The sequence below is a fragment of the Takifugu rubripes genome, chromosome 7 (assembly GCF_901000725.2).
Source record: "Takifugu rubripes chromosome 7, fTakRub1.2, whole genome shotgun sequence".
Lineage (NCBI taxonomy): Eukaryota > Metazoa > Chordata > Actinopteri > Tetraodontiformes > Tetraodontidae > Takifugu > Takifugu rubripes.
This window is the reverse complement of record NC_042291.1, coordinates 11,524,237-11,546,774: the sequence shown is the minus strand read 5'-3', so window position 1 is coordinate 11,546,774 and position 22,538 is coordinate 11,524,237. Positions and strand designations below refer to the sequence as shown.

At 40.3% G+C, this 22,538-nt stretch overlaps 3 protein-coding genes and 1 long non-coding RNA gene across 10 annotated transcripts; 2 read left to right on the top strand and 2 right to left on the bottom strand.

The window, feature by feature from the left end:
- Positions 1–882: 882 nt before the first annotated feature.
- On the bottom strand, positions 883–4,449 carry LOC101073364 (protein NDRG1-like). Its single transcript, XM_003965994.2, has 12 exons — positions 3,553–4,449; positions 3,221–3,326; positions 2,951–3,071; positions 2,808–2,870; positions 2,632–2,692; positions 2,417–2,503; positions 2,272–2,328; positions 2,027–2,193; positions 1,836–1,935; positions 1,694–1,729; positions 1,568–1,619; positions 883–1,393 (listed from the first exon to the last, which is right to left on the bottom strand). The coding sequence occupies exons 1-12, from the start codon at positions 3,601–3,603 to the stop codon at positions 1,161–1,163; spliced, it is 1,134 nt and encodes a 377-aa protein (XP_003966043.1). The 5' UTR covers positions 3,604–4,449; the 3' UTR covers positions 883–1,160.
- Positions 4,450–7,377: 2,928 nt separating this feature from the next.
- LOC115250417 (uncharacterized) lies at positions 7,378–8,132 on the bottom strand. The gene is made up of 2 exons (XR_003888969.1): positions 8,001–8,132; positions 7,378–7,758 (listed from the first exon to the last, which is right to left on the bottom strand). It is a non-coding gene; the product is annotated as an uncharacterized lncRNA (long non-coding RNA).
- Positions 8,133–8,779: 647 nt separating this feature from the next.
- Positions 8,780–13,742, top strand: LOC101062689 (protein tyrosine phosphatase 4A3). Of its 3 annotated transcripts, XM_011605494.2 has the most exons (8): positions 8,780–9,411; positions 9,865–9,978; positions 10,619–11,068; positions 11,364–11,481; positions 11,556–11,648; positions 11,729–11,859; positions 11,950–12,024; positions 12,163–13,742. In XM_011605494.2, the coding sequence occupies exons 4-8, from the start codon at positions 11,386–11,388 to the stop codon at positions 12,278–12,280; spliced, it is 513 nt and encodes a 170-aa protein (XP_011603796.1). In that variant the 5' UTR covers positions 8,780–9,411; positions 9,865–9,978; positions 10,619–11,068; positions 11,364–11,385; the 3' UTR covers positions 12,281–13,742. The 3 variants fall into 3 exon arrangements, with proteins under 3 accessions (XP_011603796.1, XP_003966081.2, XP_029694793.1); XM_003966032.3 differs by lacking the exon at positions 9,865–9,978; XM_029838933.1 differs by lacking the exons at positions 8,780–9,411; positions 9,865–9,978 and adding an exon at positions 9,680–9,821.
- A 252-nt stretch (positions 13,743–13,994) lies between these two features.
- Positions 13,995–22,323, top strand: zfat (zinc finger and AT hook domain containing). Of its 5 annotated transcripts, none has more exons than XM_011605491.2 (24): positions 13,995–14,184; positions 14,765–14,920; positions 15,081–15,248; positions 15,516–15,638; positions 15,734–15,838; positions 15,924–16,046; positions 16,145–16,218; positions 16,602–16,672; positions 16,803–16,886; positions 17,140–17,288; positions 17,460–17,551; positions 17,697–17,845; positions 17,938–18,595; positions 18,812–18,917; positions 19,037–19,269; positions 19,369–19,450; positions 19,578–19,697; positions 20,080–20,253; positions 20,420–20,508; positions 20,625–20,763; positions 20,927–21,033; positions 21,398–21,485; positions 21,607–21,704; positions 21,776–22,323. In XM_011605491.2, the coding sequence occupies exons 1-24, from the start codon at positions 14,166–14,168 to the stop codon at positions 22,016–22,018; spliced, it is 3,450 nt and encodes a 1,149-aa protein (XP_011603793.2). In that variant the 5' UTR covers positions 13,995–14,165; the 3' UTR covers positions 22,019–22,323. The 5 variants fall into 5 exon arrangements, with proteins under 5 accessions (XP_011603793.2, XP_011603792.2, XP_011603794.1 ...); XM_011605490.2 differs by having other exon boundaries at positions 15,734–15,847; positions 21,782–22,323; XM_011605492.2 differs by having other exon boundaries at positions 13,996–14,184; positions 15,734–15,847.
- The last annotated feature ends 215 nt before the right edge of the window (positions 22,324–22,538 follow it).

Below are 22,538 nucleotides of genomic sequence, written 5' to 3'. Positions count from 1 at the left end.
TTTGATGTCTGCTTCCATAGTGCAGCCTTGGGTCCCGTGTGTTTGCACTAATTCACAGATGGGGTTCATTTTTATTTATTGAGGACCCCACAACATATGGCGCACATAATATCCTTGCAAAAACACCGTTGTGAGGCAAAGAGCATCAACTTCACATTGAAACTGAAGTTAAAACTGCAGTACACAGCACTTATTCATTTAATTATGTATTAATCGGGCAATTTGTTATATACGTATATTATAAAAGTGGGAAAATATAATGTTGGGGGGGGGAATAAAACTGATTTGTATTTCTCCCCTATTGAAGTTGTAATTTTGATATACCGATAAGCACACCTAAATAATGACAAAATATGAATCTAAGGCAATAGAGATTACAGCAAAATTAAGAAAAAAATGCTTCACTGTCAGAGTGAACAAACTGGACCAACTACAAAACCATGTGGAGAGCGCAGATCAAAGGTATAGGCCCATTGTCAACATTTCCAGAAAATTAATGATTTTTTGAGTTATTTTGTTCACAAACTGACAAATAAACGCTAGCTCACATATTCGTTTGCGGGGGTAATTATACGAACTGAAAATATGATGAAAATTATACTAAGAGGTTCCTCCGATGCGCTGGAGATGCGCCGGTCAGAAGCGGGTTTAGACCGCCCCCTAGTGGACAGAGTGGCGATGTGCACGGAAATGTTTGCTTAAAATAGATTTATATCATATTTTTTAGATACGAATAACTCACATTTTATCTGGAAATTCAAAGCGAAATTTATACTGTAAGGTTAAATAATGTAATGATTATAATCAGTCAATAATTATTAGCATTTATATAATATAAAATATTTTGAAAATGTAACAAAATTTCAAACATTTGGTCATCAGTTTATTGATTTATTACTGTATTTTTACATTCATGAGCGTCTTTATACATTTTCTTATCACATTTTTCTTATAATTTGAATTCACATATTTATGTTCCTTTAAGGACTAAGCCATGATACAACATGAAACAAACAGTATGATACATGTATGTGTCTGCCTAGTAAGTGCAGGTCAAAGGGCATTATGGGTTAAACTGAGCTAGTGATGGGAAGTTCTACATTTCTAGTCATGAGGCATTAGTGGATTAGTGTGCATGAGATTAGGATGAGGGCTGCGTTCTAGCACGTCACTTCAGTGGACTTGGAGATGCTCTTGGACATGTTGCTGGTGGAGATGCTCTCCATGGAGACGTCTGTGTGCGAGCGCCCGCGTTTCTCCTCGGCCCCACGCGAGTGTGTTCGGCCCCGCAGCAGCTCGTTGGTGTGTGAGCGGCTCCGCGAGCCATCAAAAGATGAGATGCTTGAGCTGGAGGTCGTCCTTGACCGCAGTCTGGTCATACTGGCATAGGACACTGGAGATACAGGAGGTGTTTGGAACACATTTTATACAGGTAATGTTAATTGGAACAACTTTTAAAAAAATTATTTTATTAGAAATAAAATAAGAAGGATTCAGTGCTGCACGAAGTGAAAAAGGTTACGGATGCGTCTTTCTACCATTTAAGTCAGAAAAAATGGTGGCTTACAGTATCCCATTCCCTGGATGAAATATTTGATGGCTTCAATCATTTTGGCCGGCTGTTGAGAGACAAAAAAAATGTTAAAAATATTTGCAAGCGAGTCACTAGCAGGACTAGAAGGATGCAGCCTACCTGATCCACCTGAGGAAGTCCTCCACAGTCCGCCATCTGAAACAGCCCAGCCCAAAGATGCTTTAGTCTTATTATTGTGTTTAAAAGACAGCGTTTTTTAAATTATTTAAAAAAAAAAAAATCCCTTCAATCATTCAGTCACCTTAAGCAATGTGGTTTTGGTGGGGTTGAGTTTAGCGTTGCAGTCGACCACCGATTCCACTACTGGAGAATTATCTCCTACCACCAGCAGAGTCGGGCATCTGAGAAAAACAACACATCCACAAACATTTCTAAACAATACGTCCTCCAAACTATCTCTGGTGAGACAGAAGGTGGTGGTTTGGCCCTAACTTGAGGGTTCTGGCGTTGATGTTTCCTCCAGGAATGGGCCTCTCCACCTCCAGGGCGTTGCGGCTGTTGTAGGAGCGGAGGAACTGGCTGACGTTGGCTTGGTTCATGGTGGCTGTGATGTAGTGACGGTAGGTAGCGATGAGGTCGTGGTTGTTTTCAATCTCTTCCTGCAGAAAACAGCGAGACAACCATCTGTTACTAGAGACTCCAGACACAAGACAGCAGGAGAAGGTTTGATCATTGACCTTTCCAAACAGTTGTGTGATGATCGTGTCCGGGAGAGTGTGTGTCCACTCAGTGATCTAGAACACACATCACGTGCATGTTATTACATTTAGTAAGGGAATAATAAGATCTTCTCTATTGTATGACTAATGTCACAGTACCTACCTTGTTAGCAACGCTGTTCATTAACCCTTTAGAGTTTGGGTCAATATTGATCAAAACTAACCCTTCCACCAGCTCGGGATGATTAAGCTGTGGAAACACAGAGCAACACGCTGTTACCGCACTCTTCTCCCTCTCTGCCATGTTTTTGTTAGTTTTCCTGTTAATTTAACAGGCTCCAAAGGTTAAGAGTATTCAGAGGTGCCGATATCACTTACAGCTAATTTAGCCAGGGCGTAAGCGCCTGCTCCGACCCCCAGTCCGATCACGCTGCGCATCCTGCAGAGCACAGCAAACCGTCAAAACGCTGCCTCACACCAAGGGCAAACCTGTTTATAGTTAGAAGTGGCCTTTCGATGCTGTCTGACTGTGTTAGTTCCAATATCTGTCGTACCCAAAGTGTTTGAGGACTGCGGTCAGCGCCTCAGACAGCTGGTCCATGGACGGGTAGGTATACCTGAGAGGTCAACGCAGAGGTCACTAAAAGGATCACATGTAAGTTGAAGGAAACGGGAACGAGTGAGTCAGTGTACTGACGCAGCGGGCAGGGTTTTGGCTCCCTCCTGTTGTCCTGGTGCTTCAACGTGGCAGTGAGGGAAATGCCTGATGATTTCCTGCATATCTTCATGATCAAACAGCGCTCCAAAACAGGACTTATCTATCGGGAGGACAATGGTTGTCAAATTTAAACTGCTAAATATCACAGAGCGAGGAGTTCTGGGGTAACATTAAGGGGGAAATTATATTAATACATGGATACATTTTTAAGGGGAGTTATTTAAACTGGTTGTTGGGGGTCAGACTCACAGTTTAGTCCCACGTCATGAAACGTCAGGATGACGGGATGGTTCGATCTCACGGTTCCTGTCATGGTGCAGTGGAGTTTTCCATATGGAGTCTCTACATTTTCCTCCTGAAACGGACAGAATAAATCCTTTTTAGACAATTCTTCTACAATGAAGGGTAAAGCCCCTAAAGGGGGGTGTTTAAGTGTTTTTTCATGTTTCACAAAACCAACTAGTGATGTTAAAATTGTAAATCATATTTACTGAGTAAAATCTGGTAAAACTACGCTTTAAATCTTATCTCGATGAATAAAAGTGATTTTAAGCGTTGGATCAAGATGAGGAGGTACTCACAGTGATTTGAGGCTCAAAGACGGAGTCACACACGTTGTCCTCCAGAACCATGGCTGCTGGCTTTGAGGAGACTGGACCTCTTCTTCAGTCGTTAAGACTTCCTGGATCCTGCAGTGAGATGAGACAGCAGCAGGGCTCTTTGTTTGTGCCTGCTGTGCTTGAGCTGGTTTATATATCCTCAGATGCTGATCTGCCCATAAGCTCTAACTCCAACCTGGCTCTGATGGTCAACAACTGGTTCCGTCTTGTTTTAATCGGATCGCAGGTTCTTACAGTCCCACAAAAACTGACCTGTAGAGGGAATTGACCAAACATCTCTATTGACAAACACCTCACTCTGGAGCTTTCCTGTGTTTCTCAGTCAAACTAAATATCATGAACTCATCATCTCTCTCTAAATTCAGATTTGATGAAGAGTTTATTGGTGTTTTGTGGGAAAACCCTAAATGTTCTCATGTTTCTGCCTGGTATCATTCCATAAAACAAGATAAAACTTACCTGTAATCAGCTGAATGTTTGTCAATTTTTCTCTGGAAAAACTGTATATCACATGAAAAGCATTTTATTTTCTGCCAGAAGGTGTTAACCAGCAGGTCAAGAGTCTAATCTCAGTGAGCCACCTGTTCCTCAAGGCCAACATTCAGACCACAGTTCAGTAACCTTGATCCAGCTCATTAACAGGTGGAAGTTGAAATCCAGCACTTTTTAGATTTATTCATCACTTCTGAAAAATGGATCTTGCATCGTAGAATAAAAGATGATTTGTTAGGATTTATAGTTAATACAGACTGAGGCAATTTGTCACCAGTTAGCAAAAACTTGTTGCATTTGTTGTTGACTGAGGATGTAGATGTACACATGATTTGATGGATGTGAGGTTAACCTTCCATCTCTTTTTGTCGGGCTTGCATTAAAATAAAATACCTTACCTCATGCGAAGCTGAATGTGTGATCATTTGTTCATTTAGCTATTTATTGTGACTGAGATGGTGTTTTCCTCTTAAAATGACAGGTTGATGGGTCCACTGCAGCCACGTATCAACGATCATTGAATTTAAATTTGTTTGTTCCAGAGCTTAAGTGCTGTACTCATACATGTTACGCTGCTTTTAACACACGTACAGAACTCAGTGTAAGCAGCAGCCTTAATCTTTTTAGTGACGGCTGTTGGCCAGAGGTCAGCAGATGGCTCCTGCCGAGTCTCACGTCTGCCTGCAGTCATTATAGCATCAGTGCTAACCCCTCTGGCCTATTAGCCTATTTCACCAACGTCTCTGTCCCATATTTTTGTACACTAACTTCAGCAAGTCACATTTAACATACGTAGATTATAATGCATAAACAGAGGAAAATTTTTAATTGAAGAAGGGTGTTCCTGCTCATGAACTGCCGCTGACTTTTATAACAGTTTAAAACATACAATGTCAAATTGTGACAGTCCAATGTAATCCAGGGTTCTGGAAGATTCATTTCATAATTTTAGAATATTCTATTCTATTCCATGCTGAAATCGTTTCAGGTGGTTTGTTATTTTGACTATACTGGTATTATAACACCTTAATACATTTAGATTCAGTATAGATTCATTATTACCAACGACCCCATGGGTTAATATATAATATAGAAATGCATTTTTGTATTATATTACAAGGACAAGACACCACTGTGTGCTACACTTCTTTCTGGTGGCAGAAAGGCGCTACAGGCACTCTTCAAGTCACAGAACTTAACGAATTCGCAGATCTGCAACAGAAATGTTGCAGTTGTTACATTCAAACCACACCGAATTGATCAGATCTACAAATGAGTACAATTACAGACTGACAAAGCTCCAAGCAATAAATGAAAATGTCCAGACCTGAATAAAAAATTTATTCAAGACACCAAAATGTCGGTCTTTTGATTGAAATTTCTACCTGTGTCCTTGTGGTGAGAAAATACATTTAAAAAAGAAAGAAATACTCATTCCACAATCGACTGTTGTGTGAATAATGCTGAAAACTCTCACATGATATCACTTCGATGTGGTGTTTAGGAAACAAGATCCTGATTTAATGTATGGGAAAAATGTCCACAAGATGGTGCTGTTTCTCCAGATAATCACAGTTATAATCACAATTTTGAGACGCTTTTTCAGGAGTCTTCATAGCATTATGTTTCCAATGAAGAATGATATACTAGAATTTAGCATCTGCACTGAAATTAAATGGTTTCTTCTGGTTTTTATTTATTCTCTATGTTTGATACAATTGGAGAATACTTTCACTTCTTTAAATAAAGTTAGAATGTTCCATAACGGGGTCACTGGAACTTTGGAACTGTACTAGTCTTTTCCAAAACAGATGGGACGGACGGTGAGATGGAAAGTTTAGAAGAACACACACCCCAGCATATGGTCAAGTGACTGCTAAATGACAGGTATTGATATGGACCCCATGTACACATGCTGTAGCCCGGTACAGCAAAGCTGAATTGTTACCTTTTTAATGAAAAGTCCGCAGGTGAAAGTGTCTATCTGAATCTCTGATTTCAAAACTTTCTAATTATAAACACAGCAGCTGCTGTTGCTCGCTCCAAGCATGACTCTGCGTGCGTGTGTGTGTGTTTGTTTGTGTGTGTTTGGGAGTCGTGCTTTCTCTGTACTTTCTATGAATGTGACCGCGTGGTCATGCTTGTTGTGATTGACTCCTTTTAAAATTTTCCTTTATTGTGAAGTAATTTGGTTCCAATTGAGGCTGGAGAAATTTTGCTTCCAACCTGTTGAAAAGAGTTTTAACTCTGTGTGTTTTTCTTGAAAATGGAAATATGAATGAAATTCCAATTTTCTGTCAGCATCCTTCATATTTAGGTTTAGCATTCGAGTTTCCTCCACTGCAACCACACATATACAACAGTTTCCTTCTTTAACTTCAGTATCTCGGTAGCCTTGAACATGCTGCAGCTTTGCCGCCATCCCAGCTGTGTACCGGTGCCCCTTCTGCAACATTGCGTCCACTAAATAGGTCCTGCAACACCTGACAACATTTATGTGAATGCATGTGAGACACCACCAAGGCTTTCTCAAACAGGAAATGGCAGCGCGGGGTATAAAAATATGATTCCCTTTCATATCCGGTTTCTTCCTAATGCTGTTGGAATGACAAAGCATGTCACACGGCTACAAGAGTGTTGCGCCTGGGGGGGCTGTATTTCCAATGAAAGGGATGCACTGCGTAACTGTGTATATATATCAGTATGTTAAATCGGTGTGAGTGTTTTTCAATCCCACTTGGACCATCATGATGATCTTCCGTGAATACCAAAAGCAATCTTCCAGGGATGTCAGCAGGTGAATTCAGGGAATTCCAGAGAAATTTGCAGATTAGCACCAGCTGCTAACAGGGAATTACCTGCTTGTACCAGCAGTAGCAGCAGTTCTGGAAGGTTACATCACTGCGGGTCATGTGTTGTTTTGGGGTTTACGTTCACCGGACACAAACACAAGTGTTGCAAAGGGATTCCGAGCCAGATTAGAGACTTTATATCATTGATTGTCGATGAAAATAGCACCAACGGTAAAAAGAGCTTCCCGGCCACAATCTAATTAGGCAACAGGTAAACAAACAAACACACTGGGGACACGGGTGATTTATAGATTTAACCTATTGACTCAGTAGGCTGTGTTCTCATCCTTCTTTATTTGTCTGTTTACAGGAATGTTATCTTTGAAAAGTCAGTGATGAACAGGTGTGAAATGGTTCACGTAAACCATTTGTGTTGGGGGGTGATCTGAAGTCCAGGATTTGTTTCACCTTTCTTTCTTTCCTTTTTTAAAATTTGAGTTCATTTTCCCCATCACCTGCGGCAGTGTTAGCTTACTTTTATGACACAGGTCAAATTATTTAGGCTTCCCTCTGGTAGTTGAGCCCGTGGTTATTGTTTCACTGTTACCTCATTTGTCACCAGCAGAAATATTTGTTTTGCAAGGCTCAAACACTTCCTTGACATTTTGTGCCCAAGCAGGTCATCCCATCGCCATCATCGCGCTATAAGCGGCACTCAGTGTCCTTTAGACTTTATAAAAAAAACACCAGGCAGCCAGCTGACCCGCAAACTGTCGGCTCACATTTCCAGAAACCGCTGCGGCGGCCATGTTTGTGAGGCCACACGGTTGTTGGACTTTACATCAAAACAGAAGTTGACACGACAGAATCATCCAGGGGGGACCTTTAACACGGGGAGAAGTCACAACAAACAGTTTACTGCGTAGTTTCATCTGCAGTTTTTCATAATTATCAAAATGGATGCGACTTAAAATCTAAGATCTTCTGACACCATGAAACATCAAAGCAATATAAAACCGTAAAGGAATATTTCAATCAGAAATTGAGCATGCCAGAATTGACCAATTATAAAAACAGAACCTATTTGCTAAAGTGTGTCTATGGTTATATAATGCATCTACTCACATAGCGCTCCCCCACACTCAGAGCATTGCTGCGTGTCAGGCCCTCGCGTCGCTCCTCACAACTCTCAGATTCACACTTGGAATAATCACACCGTGTGTGAGCAGTTGTTAAAGGAGTGTACAGAATGTGGACGAGCTGTATTCAATTCTATCTAGAAACGCTTTTCGCGGTCGACAGTTTCATTTGGAAAGCTGCCGTTTTCTCCTCCTGTTGAACCATCTTTTGCTTTTGACCCACTTGCAATGTTTATATTCAGTAGTAAAAAAAGAAAATAAAACAAATAAGCCAGCTTATGTTAAATGATGACGTCTGCAGGCAAACATTTCTACTGGTGCTTCAGCTGATTTTAGCTAAAATTAACTTCTAGTCTGTTTTTTTGTTGTAGTTTTTTAGTGCCACGAGTGGTTGAACAGTCATGTTACCTTTATAGAGTAAAGTATGAACGGGAGATGCCACACTTTGTATTTAAAAACAACCCAACAGGCTCAAAATCTCCTTTATTTTAATTCATTAACAAAAAAATACAGAAAAAAATTGTTATTGTGGAAATTTCTTCTTGCAGCCATCATAACTGATATGTATTGGACAAATAATCTGTGGCAGCAGTAATGTGGCTCCTCGTGATGTATGAAAACAATGATGACAGTAAATTAATGGCTGTTCGTCTGTTGTTAGTCAGCTGTCAGTTGGGGAGAAAGTTAACTTCATAAACTGGGACCCAAAGGTTTTTGGTCTGGTAGTTAAAAGGGCCAGCTATTTTTAGCCGCTTCAGTGAAAGGAAGGGGGGAGAGAGGGAGGAAGGGAGTACGAGAGATGGTCCAGGCAGACGTGTTGTAGCAGAAAGGGCTCGTTAGGATTTCACAGAGTCTTGTCGTCATTGTTGAAAGAAACAAAGGGCTGCACTAAGGTGGTTAGCGTGCTCTTGGCTACACCAGTGCTGTAAGACGGGCGAGGAAAGGGGAAAAACAGCCCCTCTCCACTCTGAGCGAGAGGAGGGAAAAGTGGATGAAGAGGAGAAAGAACAGGGGGAGGGAACCGGACTCTTCTCGTCTCTCTCTCTAAGAGCATTATCTGTAGAGTGTTCTGGCAGTGACAGGGCTGTCAGGGTCAGATGGCTGCTCAGCCTGATTAGACCAGCTCACAGCAGATCCTCCAACCAGGCACGCTGCAGTGCTACGAGCAAGGTAGAGCTCCAATCTGGTGTGTGCAGGACGCCACAGCAGGTCCTCAGAGCTGTTTACGTATAGAGGGAGGAGGGCGGCTCGGCGGTATACAGCCACAGGTTGTTGCAGAGCAGCTCCAGTTCCTGCAGCTTACCTGCAAGACAAAATAAACACGGGCAGGTGGACTTTAACAGGATCATAAACGAGCTGAGGCTTTGTCTGTTGTTGGAAATGACATTTGACAACAGGTAAGGGCAAATAATCAATAATATCCTTTCCTCCCCTTGTTACAGTTAACATCCAGGTTTCCCAGAAGCCCCACTACAAGAAGTGTGGAACAACATTATATTTATGAAAGAATACTTCAACTCCACAGGGACAAGCTGGGAGAAGGGCTTGTTTAGGTTCACCACACATCAGAGATGGTCATTTCCAAAAATGAATAAAGATGATTTAAAAAAATGTGATGTGTCATAGAGGCAGCCCCTCGTATAGATGCATCTATAAATACAGCTGTAGGGTATTCAGTGTCTGCAGGGGTCTACTATAACAGGCAGTCAGCTGGTTCTCTGTCAGCACTCACGCGGTTGTAGGGCTGCGGCGGCGGCAGGAGCCGGTTGTAACGATGTGAATTTTCCAGTTGAGCAGCCAAACTGAGGTAAGAGGAACGGCTGTCCACTGAAAAAATTCCGTCTCTCCAGACAGAGCAGAACCGCCATTTGAAGGCAGTAGAGGTGAATGATGTGCACTAACCGGATTTGTTCGGCTTGACACCACTACTGACCTGTGTACTACGACTGACAAATGCTGTGCAGGTACTTAAACATTTGCTGCCTGGCCTGAAAATACACTGAAATTTAAATAAAAAGAACTTTACAACTTTGCTTCATGCACAAAGTCAGCTATATTTACATTAAGCATTAAGAATTGTTGCTATTTTCTTTTCATGTGCTTGTAAAGTTTTGTAGAAGTTAAAATTAGATCACTTATTCACTAGTAAACAATAACTATTCCGTCCCGGGTGTGAGCTGTCCGGGTGGGGAATAGTTGGCATCAATCCTGATTAGCTGTAACGCAGGATAAATTCCTAATTATAGACTTGAAAACCCAAACAAGAGACTCAGGGTCAGACTCGCCTTCCTTCATGTCCATTCTTTACAGTGATGGAATAGTTTTGGACCAGTACACTAGTATAGTCAGTCAACGAGTTTCTGTTTCAAACTCTCTATCGTAGTTATCAAGGTCACGTAAAGTTCTGACTTTATCTGAAAGATTTTCACCCCTCGGATGGCCAAGATCCACCATCAACAACCTGCACCTTTGCCTCCTGGACTTCGTGACAAATATTACACCTTTTCATTTTATTCAGCCATTCATTCAGCCTCACGTTTGGACAGCTCCTCCTGTTTGCAACTGTTTTCATGTCTCTATTGTCTTGTATGTTTTGTGTTCCAGAATTGCTGGTTGATGGCGTTTCTACGGCAGACTGGCGACTACTGTCATGCCCAACACATTTAGGCCCAGTCAGCGTTGAGGATCCAACCATGCCAACCTGTAGCCCCGAAACCTAAAAGATCTCAGGCCTCTGCCCTCTGAACCAGCCAGCTGATGGGGTAACAGGTGGAGCTTTATCACCGAACGCTAACAGGAAAGAGAAGGAACGAACCACTGATAGGAAGAGAAAAGAACTGAACAATTCAATAAAAAGACAGAGAGTGAGAGCCGGAGTTGACACTGAAGGATACGGTCCACTGATGGGGTAATATCAAACAGCAGGCCAACACTGGGAAGAATATTTTAAACTGCTGTAAACAGACTCCAAACAGGAAGTTCCACAAGAGTCAGGAAGTCCAGCAGCCACCTGGATAAAGGCACAGCGGATAACTTCTACAACTGGAGTATAAGGTGACCAGATATCCTCCATGCACTTCACTGGCTCTCTCTGATGCTTCTTTGTTAAGTCTGTTCTAGTTTGAACTGAGGTGAATGAGTTATTGATGAAGATGAATTTGCAAACTATATGTACTCAGCAGCAACTGTAGTGACTATTTAAGTCATTTCCGCACATAACTACTGGCATTTATTTGCATGGTTGCTGCAGTTTGCATGCAAGGTGTTGCTCTTTTTAAATTACTCAAGCTTTGTTCTGACAAAAATAAATAAATTTGGATGTAAATCACAAAAATAACAATTATTATAGGTCAACGGGTCCCCTGGCCACCATGAATCGCCCCGCTCCGGTAGAACTGTGCCACAAGAACATGAGGTTCCTGATCACACACAACCCCACGGACAGCACACTCAGCTCCTTCATAGAGGTAAGAAATAGGAATTTGTCTTCTCAACACATGCAGAAAGAATCATCTGTATGTTCACTGTCTATTTCTATCAGGATCTGAAGCATTACGGTGCCACCACAGTTGTTCGGGTCTGTGATATCACCTATGACAAAACGCCATTGGAAAAAGATGGCATCAATGTGGTGGTGAGCATGCAGGAAAACACACACCAACATCCTTTACCATAACTCAGATGCTGGGAAGCGTTCTGCTCTGATTTAACCAGGACTGGCCATTTGATGACGGCGCCCCTCCTCCCAGTAAGCTGGTTGATGATTGGCTGAATCTCCTAAAGAAGAAGTTTCAGGAGGATCCAGGGTGCTGTGTAGCTGTTCACTGTGTGGCTGGGCTGGGAAGGTGGGAGAGCTTAAGGAGATAAGAAGATGAAGATGCTAGTGACATGCATGTATAGACTGAGCTGACTGGAGTGTGTGTTTATTCATGCAGGGCTCCCGTGCTTGTTGCTCTGGCTTTGATAGAGAGCGGGATGAAGTATGAAGATGCTATTCAACTCATCAGACAGTAAGCGAATACAGTGTAAACTGTTGAAGCACACGGAATTAACGCGTCACATCTTAGATGACTAACTTGTGTCAATAGTGACACCTGGTGTCCAGGCTGTTGAATTCCGAATTCCAGGACTGTTTCTGTGTGTTGCAGGAAGCGCCGTGGAGCCATTAACAGCAAACAGCTCACCTACCTGGAGAAATATCGCTCCAAGCATAGACTCCGCTTCAAAGACTCTCACACACACAAGAACAAGTGTTGCACCATGTGAACACACACACGCGCGCACGCACGCGCGCGCGCACACACACACACACACACACACACACACACACACACACACACACAAATGCTCTCAGGAACTTAACCACTCAAGCCTTGTGTCACTGTAAGAAACTATCTGAATCAGTTGTTCCTAGTTGTTTTTTGGTGTGCTTTCTTTATAGCCTATAATAATAAATACATTTATTATACAGGGAGAGAATAATTTCCCTGCAGACTGCTGTAATGATCCATAGCTCAATGCTAAAACATAATTGCTTTTCAGATCTTTTTTAAATAGTTATAAAACACACACACACACACACACACACACACACACACAATGTTGAGTCAGGGCTTGTGTGTTTATGTTTATGAATCAGCAGAATATTTTTGGCAAGTGCATAGCATTCTTTTTAATGTCTTCCTGAACCTCCTCCCTCCACATAATTTTCATTATATACCTTTTGGAATTTGGTTTCATTTACTTTTCAGTGAGTTTTTCTTTGGGGTATATTTCTTTTTTTAAAATGATAGCTCTAAAGTCATTCTTGACACTGAAAAGAATGCATTCATCCTGAGATTCTACCATTATCTGCCACTGTGAAATTCTGCTTTCTATGTGTGATGGATAATTTTTAGTAAACACAATGATTTCATCTGGGTTTGTCACAGCCACTGTTCTCTTATTCATTGTGCTGAACTGTTTACATGTCATTGTGTGCATTACAGTATTGTATACTCTGTTTACACACACCTGCAGAAGGAACATTCTTTCTCAACAGCTGCTTTTTCAAGCTAGAACTTTATAGTCTGAAAAAACAATGTTTCTACACAATATCAAATCAGCCAACCAACCAACCAACCAACCAACCAACCAACCAACCAACCAACCCTGTAGCTGCTTTTTACCTCTGAACAACAGGGAACCACTTAACCCATTCATTTATTTGGAAAAAGGGAAAATCCTATATTCTATGATCTGCAGCATGGATGTTTCTGTTAACAGCATTACCCTATGTTAAAGCTTACCTTTGAGAAATTTCTAAATGTTGCTGTGCATCATCATTCAAATGTTTTAGATATTTATTTTGTGGTTAAGTTGATCTTCTATTTTTTTTCTTACGCAATGCATGTAACCTACTGCTTCTAATACTTTTTTCCATCAAAGTTCTTTCTGACAATATAGCATGCACACTTGCGTTTGTGATTTATTGAGCTTGGAGTCACCTTCTCATCCTCTGTGTTAAACAAACCATAATGCCCTGAATAACAATTCGTGATAAAGGCAGACGTATGTAAAATACAACAAAGGGAGTATCTTGTCTACCAACCCAATTTTTTAAACAAACTGAATAGACTGAAAATGAAGTGTATATTTGAATGTGTATGTTAAGGAATCATCAGATGTATTGTGACTGGGCACTTTTTTAATGTAAATGCTGTAAATAAATGCACTTTATTCCAACATATGATTGTTCATGTTTTATGATTTTGTCCAGTTAAATCATTTTATCCACTTGTTTAAAAACACTCTTGTTGTTACCCAATTGATATAATTCTATAGATTTTTACTGATTAAATATTATAATTTGAATCTCTTCACACTCTACGTTCTCCCTAATAAACCAAAAATAGGTCATTTCACTGAACTGTCCAGCGCCCTCTGTGGCAGGACAGTCCTCCTGCCACAGAGGGCGCTGCTATTTGACTGCACTGACGCTTCGCCCAATCTGCTTCCGGTATTTGGAAGGACCTGTTTGGCAGATTCGACAAAATTTTCAGCGTCCATAATGTTAAAATTTGATTTTAAATTCAACTTCCTACATGTATTTATTTGGACAATTGCTTAAAACGACACATTATACTGTGCATTTGTTTTTACAAATCTAAGAATGGATTTACCAGAAGCACGTAAGAATTTCTGCCTCTTCATCACGAATATGTTTATCGGGTCTGCATGTCAGTTGGACTCAATCAAAATAATAGCAAAGCTGATTTTTTTACGCTCCTATCTGCATTTTATTCTATGTTAGAATTTACACAGATGACAATATGTAAAGATTATGTTTTACGGTAAATGCAGGAACGTTTCTGGCTTAAAGTAATCCATTTTTGGTTATTTTAATGTGTTTTCCGAAATTCCAACGCTAAGGTAATAAGAGCTCAAATAATATTTGATTTATAACATTGATTTTGTAGTAATTTGCCCAATAGTGTATATTTCCTTTCCTACCATGCAATCTCAAACTAGCATACTATTTTTTGGTCTAGTTTAGAACATATTGACATGTAAATGAAATAGTCCAATATGAGGGCATATATCCTTTTTTAAAAACATATAAAAAAAAAAAAGCAAGACCGATTTTAAGGTGTAGTGAGGAATAAATGGTTTTTTTTTTTGTTTTACAGCAGAACATAATGCATAGTACTTCTTTGGGCTGAATGATTGGTTTATTTTTTGCCAATGACACATTTCTTCTTCCACAAGCAGCTGGTTCTGTCTTTATGTGCCGACTGTGCAACCTCTTCTCTCCAAGTCACACCCAACTGTCAGCACATTGTTCCCAACTGCACCCTGAGCAGACCTTTGATGACATTATTATTGTCCTACAACCCCTTGCAGGAGAGCCTTTGGAGACACCGCAAGGTCATAATCATTTAATTATATATTATGGTTTGAATCTTGAATACATCTTCAAATCCGTAGTTATTATTTATTTTGAGATACAGCACTCTTGTGTTAGCTAAAAGAGAGTAGAATCCATCACTATTATCCTTATATTTAATACTGCCTTGATGGCCGACAGTGAGCCCATTGAAGCGAAAACGAGGACGACCAAAAGGTTCTAAGAAAAAGAAGACGGAACAGAAAGAATCCAAGGCAGACTCTGCCCAGTCACGCAAGGATAATGGTCAAAGCCATGAAGACATGAATAAGGAGGAGGATGGCAGGCAATGTAGTCTAATAAAAGCAGGTATTTAAAAAATTATAATTGTAACCTGTTGTTTGCAAATGTTAATTAGTGTGACAGAATAGATTCTTCACATGAATGCAAATATCACTATTAATATGGAATGTAGATACTTAGTAGCGCTACCTATTTTAGCAGCTTTGGTTTCACCTGATTAAATAATTAGATGAAAATAGCATTTTAATGTATGTTTAACCATGTTATTACTATTTAGTAAACACAAACATGTCGAGAGAATTTAACATTCTGCAAAATGTCCTTTTTAAAAAGAAAGCCAGGATGGATCTCTGGCACTGGAATGTAGAAGTTGTCATCGCTCCTTCCGGAACAGACGACAGATCTTAAAACACATCTGCCTGGGAGAAGTGGAAGAGGAGAATGACGAAGAAAATGGTAAAGAGCAAATCAATTTAGAGGTAGATACTGTATGTTAGTATATGGCAAAGTCTTGTGAATAGAAAATTGTGATGGGACATTCTCCTTTGCAGGGAAAATCTCTGATGATGCTGGAGTAAAGGGTTATGGGAATTTGGGTCCTGGGGGAACAGATTCAAACCAGACACAACAAAAGTCAGCAAGACGAGGTTTCATAAGTAAGAAGGGTATGTGGGTCATCTGAGTTCTTGGCTCTTGATTTGTTTAAGCAACAGTTTAATTGTATTATTTTTGTTCATGTAGAACATAGTAACCTAAAAACCTTGAAAACCAGCCAAAGCAGCATCTCCAGGGAAGGAAGCCTGTCCACAGGTAACAAAAAGTCAGTCGTCAGCGTTGTTCTAACAGAAGAGGCAACAATACCAGGTCAGTTTTTTTCTTTTATGTATAGATATGTATGCTTGTAAGTATACATTCATGTAAAAGATATCTACTTATATTTGAGTTGCATTCAATTGCAACAGGTGTGTTTAAACTGGTTCCACTGGAGGAGCGAACAGCAGAAACAGACGTCCCATCCATCCATCTTCAAGATCAGGTAAAGACTGGAGTATAAAAAGTTTGATTCACCCATTTAGCTGTCCAACCTCACCCATTATAGTTCACATGCATTTGTCCTTGTGTATATTGTAGCTAACAGATATTTTGGATGTTGGATATAAAATTAATTTAAGTGTGGCACTCACAAAAGCAAAAAGTTGCCACTTATAAACTATAGGGTACATCAGTTTCTTTTAAAATGATTTCTATCAAAACAATGAAATAAATAAGACCACATGCAGTTTTACCAAATAGAAAAAATACATTTAAAATTCTCATCTTCTATATTATCTGTCTTTTATTCAGTCTTAATTATTTACTATTTAAAATGTACTAATTTCTTGATTTTTGTATGTTAATTTATTATATTTTTATATCCAGAGTCAGTCCGCAGAACCCGCAAGTAATGTGAATATTCATGAAGCTGGCACAGAAATGGATTTGAAATCAAGGTAACAAAACACACACATATATAAAAGTACATATTTCTTTTTTAATATACCATAATATGTAAGGGTCTTTGATATGAGTGTAATATAACCTGTATATTTTCCTGAATATTCTGCTGCTTTTTTCTCTTAGTAATGACGTCACCTGCACAAAAGTAACAACAACAGCGGCCAACAAAGGCTTCTCAGAATATTCTATCCAACAACACGCTACCAAGTACAGTATGAAATTTTCTTGCCAAATGCATTCATTATGCTTGTCAATAAATACAGCCTTATGATATATAATAACCATTTTCCAGCAATGTAAAAGAACAGACATTTGGCTTTAATTTTCTTTAAGATTAGATTTAATGTAGATTTCTACTGATAACTGTGTTATTAGTACTGATGGCATTACCCATAAAATGTATTCACTTATAATCTCAATTTTGAAGAATGATTTACCATTAATGTACTGTTTCTCTCAGTTTCATCCACAGCCAGTTGAAGATCTTTGCCTGCGAGTTTTGTAACAAGATCTTTAAATTTAGACACTCACTGGTTGCCCATCTCAGGACACACACGCAGGAGAAACCTTTCCAGTGCCCACATTGCGACTATGCATCAGGCATCAAAGGTAAACCGGAACTTCCTGGTCAAACTGTTGGAACATAAACACTTATATGAACCAAACATGGATTAATGAATTTAAAAAATATATATATATAGTCGGACATGTGACAATACGAAATCAACATTCAGGTTAGAATTGGTCAACTGATACCGTCTGTGATTCTCTACTTCAAAGCTAATCTGAATGTTCACCTGAGGAAGCACACTGGAGAGAAATTCAGCTGCCAGCACTGTCCTTTCAAGTGCCTCAGTCCAGGACATCTCAAGGTAGTATTGTCATTGTTAATATCATGTTTTTGCGTAATTCTTGACTTGTTTTTCGTCGTATAACTTTGTGTTTACGTTGGTCTTCTGTTTTTCTTGTGAATTCAACTTGTGAGTGTTAAGATCTTAGTTGTTCATTCTACTGCAGGTGCATATACAGCGTGTCCATTTGAAGGTGAAGCAGCACTGCGGCTTCTGCGATAAGAAGTACTCGGATGTAAAAAACCTGCTGAAGCATATGGAGAAACAACACAATCTCAAAGACCCTGATGTGAACCAAAGTTACCAAAAACTCAGGTAGTTTTGATGTTCTCGCTTTTATTTTACCCTTCTGTCCATACCAGCAACCTTCTGACTCCCCCTCTGTATAATCTGTGTAAACGTTTCAGGTTAAAAACCCGTCAGGGTCTCAGACAGCTGCTCTATCACTGTCCAACCTGTAACCGTGGCTTTAAGAATCAGCTTGAGCGTGAGCGGCACCTGTTGGTCCACGCGCCCCATCGTCCCTTTGCCTGTCTTCTGTGTGATCATGCTGCAACCAAGATGGAGGCACTTGCTGCTCATGTCAAGAAGCACCTCTTCATATACGTGTGTTACATGTGCGAGGGAAAGTTTGTCAGCTCTCAGGGGATGACAGCTCATCTGAAAGAGTCACACACTGAGCAGGACCAGGATCAGGCCTTCACACGCTGTATTAACAACAGCTACTATCTGATGCAGCCTGGAGAAAACATATGGGGCAATGAGGAGAGAGAAGATGCGAGGAATAGGATAAAGGAATGTAATACAGAGCTCAAGGGTGGAGATGATGGGAGAGTGGAGGAAGATGGAACATTAAAATTAGAAAGTGGAGTTGAAAATGGTGGGACAAAATCACTTTCCCAAGAAATGGAACAACACAGAGTATCATCTGAGACTCAAGTAACTGTACTCCCAGCTGATAAGTGCTCTAATGCAAGTACAACATCAAAAACAGCTGTGTCACTGGGTGTGAGCAATATATCATCAGCACCTCTCACAGAAGAACAAACTCAACAAAAAGAAAAGGTAACTGAACACGATGGTCAGACACAATCATTTTTTTTAGCTCCAGATTAGCTGTCAGGTCTATGAAACATTGCAATACTCTTATGATTGGTCAAACTCTTTTTTTTAGTTAATTGTATGTCTGGAATGTGTTTAGAAGAGTTCCACTTTTAAAAAAATCTTTTCAGACTTTGTTCCTAACAATCTGGCTTGTTGTCTCTTCCCTGCTTAAATCAGAGTGCGTTCCAGCAGGTGTTTGCTTCCCTCCCAAAGACTCAGCTTAATATGGAATCTTTCCAACAGCTCAGGAAAATCTACGGAGACTTAGAATGCCAGTACTGTGGTAAGATGACCAAAGTTTGCTTTCTTTTATGTGAAATCCTGACACCTACCCAGAATGTGTTGATTTGTACTCAGGCATATTTTTTAACCTGCCTCTAAATGTGTTTACATTTTCTACAGGAAAACTGTTTTGGTACAAAGTCCACTATAATGTCCACGTCCGTACGCATACCAAGGAACACTCTCATTACTGTTCAAAGTGTAGCTACTCTTCCATCACCAAAAGCTCGTTAAAGCGGCATCAGATCCAGAAGCACAGCGGCTTGCAGCTATCTTGTTCCAGTGCTGGCTGTAAATACACCACACCTGATAAATACAAACTTCAAGCTCATTTGCGGATGCACCAGCACCAGGTATCCAACCTCGAGCTCTCTTGTAGAACAGACTCTCTATAAACATTTGATTATTTCTCACTTGGGAGGCTTTTTCAAATGTGCCATGGTTGTTTACAGGGGAAAAATGTGGCTTGTCCCATCTGTCAGAACAGTTACCCAGAACACCGACTAAAATGCCACATCAAAACAACTCACCCTGGTGAACAGCACAAAATACACCCTCACATATGCTGTCATTATTTAAACTACTCATGCTACATTATTCCTTCTAGTCTGCTGTCCCATAATTTTTTTTCTTCCATGTGTTTGTGTTTGTGTGTGGACAGATGCACTCCCGATACAGGCCAAGGGTGTCATGGTGAAGCGTGCAGAGAAGTGTCCCTACTGTGACTCCTATTTCCTTAAGAACAGCAGCGATTATCAGCGACACATCTGGGCCCACCAGGGTTTGATATTCCTCCACATTTATTTCAGACAAACACACACGTGGCTCCATCAGAGTCGTTGTTGAACGTTTCAGGTTCTGATGCATCTGTTGTCTGGGCCTCCATCTGTCTTGTCTCCTGGCTGTCCTCCAGCAGGGCGGACTGGATCACTCAAGAAACTTTAGAAAAGAACATAGCCCGATGGTCAAGTCTGTCATAAAATGAGGAAAACAAACAAACCAAAAGAGACACCCATACATATGCTGCTGTATTTTCCTCAAGGATGAGGAAACCTTGTGTTTTGGTGCTTTTGCAGCATTTAAGCTTTGCTATTGCTAATCCACTCTCATCCTAAAACATGTTACAGTGCTGTTGATCTGTTAAAATGTGTTTACGTGTGCAGGTTTGAAGCCGTATGCCTGCACTATGTGCGACTACGCAGGCCGCAGCAGGAGCAACTTGAAGACTCACATGAACCGACACAACACAGAAAGATGCCACCTTTGTGATTTGTGTGGTAAAAAGTTCAAATCAAAGGTTACGCTGAAAAGCCACAGACTGAGCCACACCGAGGAAGGTAGGTACAGTCGCTCTGTAACACACTGTCCTTGGCATTCACTCCCTGGTTTTATTTTCATTTCTGTATAAATTATCTTATCTAATTAATACTTTTGCGACTGATGGAAAAACAGTTGGAAGATATTCGCAGATATAATTAACGTGGACGTTCTGTGTTTGTTCAGGAAAGCAGTTTCAGTGTCTACAGTGTGACTTTAACACGGTCTCCAAACCTTATTTGCTCAGACACATGGAGCAACATGCTGAATTTAAGGTAAATTGTATATTCAGTATTTAGTCAATCAGGCCTATATCACTAAATTCCACAGTTGGTTTTATCCATAATAAGTTATTTGCATTCATTCAAAATTGTTTTACCCTTCATTGTAGCCATTCCGCTGTGCCCACTGCCACTATTCATGTAACATTGCTGGTCCTCTAAAGCGGCACTATAAGAAGAAACACCCTGGTCAGAAGTATCATAATGTTGGACCTGGCCGACCAAACCCTGATTCTCTGGAGCAGCACGGTCAGCTCCCATACTGCCATATTTAGACCTTTTGTTCGCCTCGAATATCTTTAAACAACATTAACAGTGTTCTAGTTGGCCTGAAATGACTCCTGCGCATTATTCTTTCAAGTGTGTAACTATAGTGTTTATTGTAAATGTGTTTGTGAATGTCGCTGTTTAGGTGGCATGAAGTGTCCTCAGTGTGAGTTTGTTTATGGAACCAAATGGGAGTTGAACCGTCACCTTAAGAGTAAACACAACCTAAAAGTTATGGAAGGCAGCTGGGAGGTAAACACACAACTTTGATCCAACTGTAGTACAGCACTGATAGACTCTTGATTAGTGTAACACAATTATAATGTCAAACTACTTTGATGATATTTCATTTTGCTTTTTTCATTCTCATTCATACAGTCATAGCCCTGAGAGTGATACTGTTTGGAAAATCAATAGAGTAGAAAAATTCTACTAATTCTTTCATAGAACCTCTGTGTTCTGTTTTAGTTGATGTAACTAATATCAGATGTAGCTTTGTGTTTTTTCTATATCGATACTTTTGATATTCTTGGCTTAATAAAATTCAACCAGACTTTCTTTAGTTTTTCAAAGCTTATTATTTATTGACCAAGGCCAATAACTGTGTTATATCCAGGTGGGGGAAACAGTGGAAGCCCAGTATAATGCTGTGGAGGATGGACAGCAGCTGATGGAAGCAACTGAAGTGACTCTGCAGGACAATGGTAAAAGCAGCCCCCTTTGTACACAGACACAGCATTCTGGTAAACTCATCAGCCAAAAACTGGAGGTTGATGCCTGCTGTGTTTTTAGACCTATAGTAATTATGTATCTTATTTTGTACAGTTAATATCCAGCAGATCACTGAACTGAGTGCCGAGACCTATGATGCTGTCACCTCTATGGTTGCAATGGCTCCGGGCACCGTTACCGTCGTGCAACAGGTAGACCAGATCACATCATTTAGAAACAGTGAATGCTTGAAAAAGAGGGTGATATTGAGTTGTGACTGAAGTTACAGATGGCAGAGGAGCAGGAAGTCAACAACTCTGGCAACCAGCTGATGGTGGTGAACGAGGAGAGCAGTCTGACCGGTAATCAGGTGATGGTGGTAAATGAAGATGGGGGTCTAGCAAGTAACCAGGTGATGGTTGTGGAGGATGGACATGGCCTGGAGGCACTGACAGTCCTCACACAGGATGAAAACACTCACCACTATATTGTGTATGTGCAGGAGCACACTGTAGAAATCAATTAGCTCTTCTAAATTCCACTGCTGGTCAGCCAGTTTTTGATCATTGTATTTATTTTAAGCAACATAACGTGTACCAACAGGTAATAACTCAATTGTTTGTGCTAAGTTATGGAAATAGTAAGTGCAATACATTGATATTTTGTATATAGCAAGTATATTTTAAATAAATATTTTTTTTCAAGTGCTTGACACACTGGATCATTTTGTATGGTAGAATTTAAATCTCATTGCTTTTGGTTTTAATTTTGTTGTTACCCCACTCAATGTTTTTATCTGGAACACCTGTAATAAAATACATGAATGTTTGATCTCTGTTTAATCATGATGGACTTTTCTTAGGTGTGGCATCTTATTTATGAGCATGTCAGATTTGTTTGAAGCTATATAATTAGTATATATTTCATCAAGAAGTGCTGATCATAGCTAGGGAGGTCTTCAACTTCAACAGGGGATCGATAAAGGCGATAAAGTCGAGGTCTTAAGCAAGCGTTGATTTCGTTTCACCGGTAGGTGGCGATCACGG